This window comes from Hyalella azteca, unplaced genomic scaffold (genome assembly GCF_000764305.2).
Source record: "Hyalella azteca isolate HAZT.00-mixed unplaced genomic scaffold, Hazt_2.0.2 contig2040, whole genome shotgun sequence".
NCBI classification, from domain to species: Eukaryota; Metazoa; Arthropoda; class Malacostraca; order Amphipoda; family Hyalellidae; genus Hyalella; species Hyalella azteca.
In genome coordinates, this window is record NW_025932328.1 from 1 (window position 1) to 1,704 (window position 1,704).

At 43.0% G+C, this 1,704-nt stretch overlaps 1 protein-coding gene across 2 annotated transcripts; it reads left to right on the forward strand.

The window, feature by feature from the left end:
• Positions 1-6: 6 nt before the first annotated feature.
• LOC125179321 (zinc finger protein 85-like) lies at positions 7-1,597 on the forward strand. Of its 2 annotated transcripts, XM_047884960.1 has the most exons (2): positions 7-1,073; positions 1,161-1,597. In XM_047884960.1, exons 1-2 carry the CDS (start codon positions 22-24, stop codon positions 1,384-1,386), a joined length of 1,278 nt encoding a protein of 425 aa, XP_047740916.1. In that variant the 5' UTR covers positions 7-21; the 3' UTR covers positions 1,387-1,597. The 2 variants fall into 2 exon arrangements, with proteins under 2 accessions (XP_047740916.1, XP_047740914.1); XM_047884958.1 differs by having other exon boundaries at positions 7-1,597.
• Positions 1,598-1,704: the final 107 nt, after the last annotated feature.

A 1,704-nucleotide genomic window follows, 5' to 3' on the forward strand; every position in this document is an offset into this window, starting at 1 on the left:
GTGCACAATTGTGGTGCTTCAATGGCTCTTCCGCCTTCAGAAACTTCAACTTCCAAGGGCAAGAGTCAAACAAATGAAATGAAAATCTCATCCACTGAACAAGAAGCTGGTGAAGCTCGCTCGCCTAATAATGGCCGCCTTTCTCCTACTCCTGCACCATCAGTAAATTGTAATGTTCTCAGCTACAATGGAACGGGAACTGTCCCCGCAACGCGAGAGGCTTCTTTTAAGGCGAAAGAGGCGCACAATTCTGTGGAGTTTGGACGTTCTAAGCGTCTTCGCATTAAATTAAAAAAATGCAGTGTGCTATTGAATCGCATTCATGTTTCCGAAAACTACAAATACGCTTGCAGCGAAAAAAATGAAAATAATATTTGCTCAGAAGAAATAGCATTTCCAGAGCCTCATCCTAAGCGTGGGAGCGAAGATTCAGAGCGACCTAAAAGGCGCAGTGAAAAAGTGGGCAAAAGTGGAGGACCAAATTCAAGTGAAGAAAACAAGTTAAACATTTCTAAAAATACTGATAGTCTGCGAAGGACATCCCTCAGTCGTTCTAAGCGTCTAAATGCTTCTATGAAAGAGGATCACCGAGGATTTCAATTGGATCACCTTTTCACCAGCACCAATTTAATAGAGAAACCTTATAAGTGTTCTGACTGTAGCTATGCTGCTACTTCCAAGAGCAATCTCAACAGCCACATAAAATCTGTACATCTGAAGATAAAACCTTACAAATGCGATCTCTGTGCTTATGCCGCTGTAAATAAAGCACATCTTTTTCATCACATTGCAGTTGTCCATCAGAAACTCAGGCGCTACAAATGCCATGAATGTGCTTACGCTGCCGCCGTGAAGAGTAATCTTACGCACCATGTGAAAGCCGTTCACTTGAAACTAAAGCCATTCAAGTGTGATGAGTGCGACAGCTACTTTTCTCTGAAAGGTAATCTAAAATCTCACATTTCCAGGGTGCACCTCAAAGACAAACCGCACTCGTGCCCGCACTGTTGCTATTCATATGAGTCGAAAGCAGGACTAGCTAGGCATGTTGCTAGCGTTCACTTGAAGCTGAAGCCTCACAAGTGTCCTCAATGTGACTACACTGGTAACACTAAAGGAGATCTTAAGTCTCATGTTAATAGTGTTCATTTAAAATTACGACCTCACAAGTGCCAGACGTGCAAGCGCGGGTTCTACCAGAAAACTAAGCTAGAACAGCACATGAAATCGGTGCACATGAATTTGAGGGAACACAAATGTTCGCAGTGTGATTACGCTGCAGGTTCTCGCGGGGATCTCAGGAGACATGTTGATGTGGTGCATCTGAAAATAAATGCAAGTGCGGAGTACGCGAGTACAGCGCCGTTAAGAAGTCTGGGCTTATAAGCCATGTTGCTCGTAAACACTGAGAATCAATTGGCTTCCTCACCGAGTATAATTTTTGCTGGCGTATAATTTTTTTTTCTTATATACGCCGTGTGCACGAAATTAATTCCCTTTATTTCTTGTTCTCTGCTGCAGGTAGCCAACATAAATACTTATAAATTTGCTATACTTGTTGTAGTCGTTGAACAGTATTCCAGCCATTGAGGAGCGCCCAGTCGGCTCTAAATTAACAAGCTTTCAAATACAAGAAGAAGAGGTTCTCAAGCGCCTTATCGCTGTAAATCCAAACAAGTCATGTGGACCAGACGGTTTCCACCC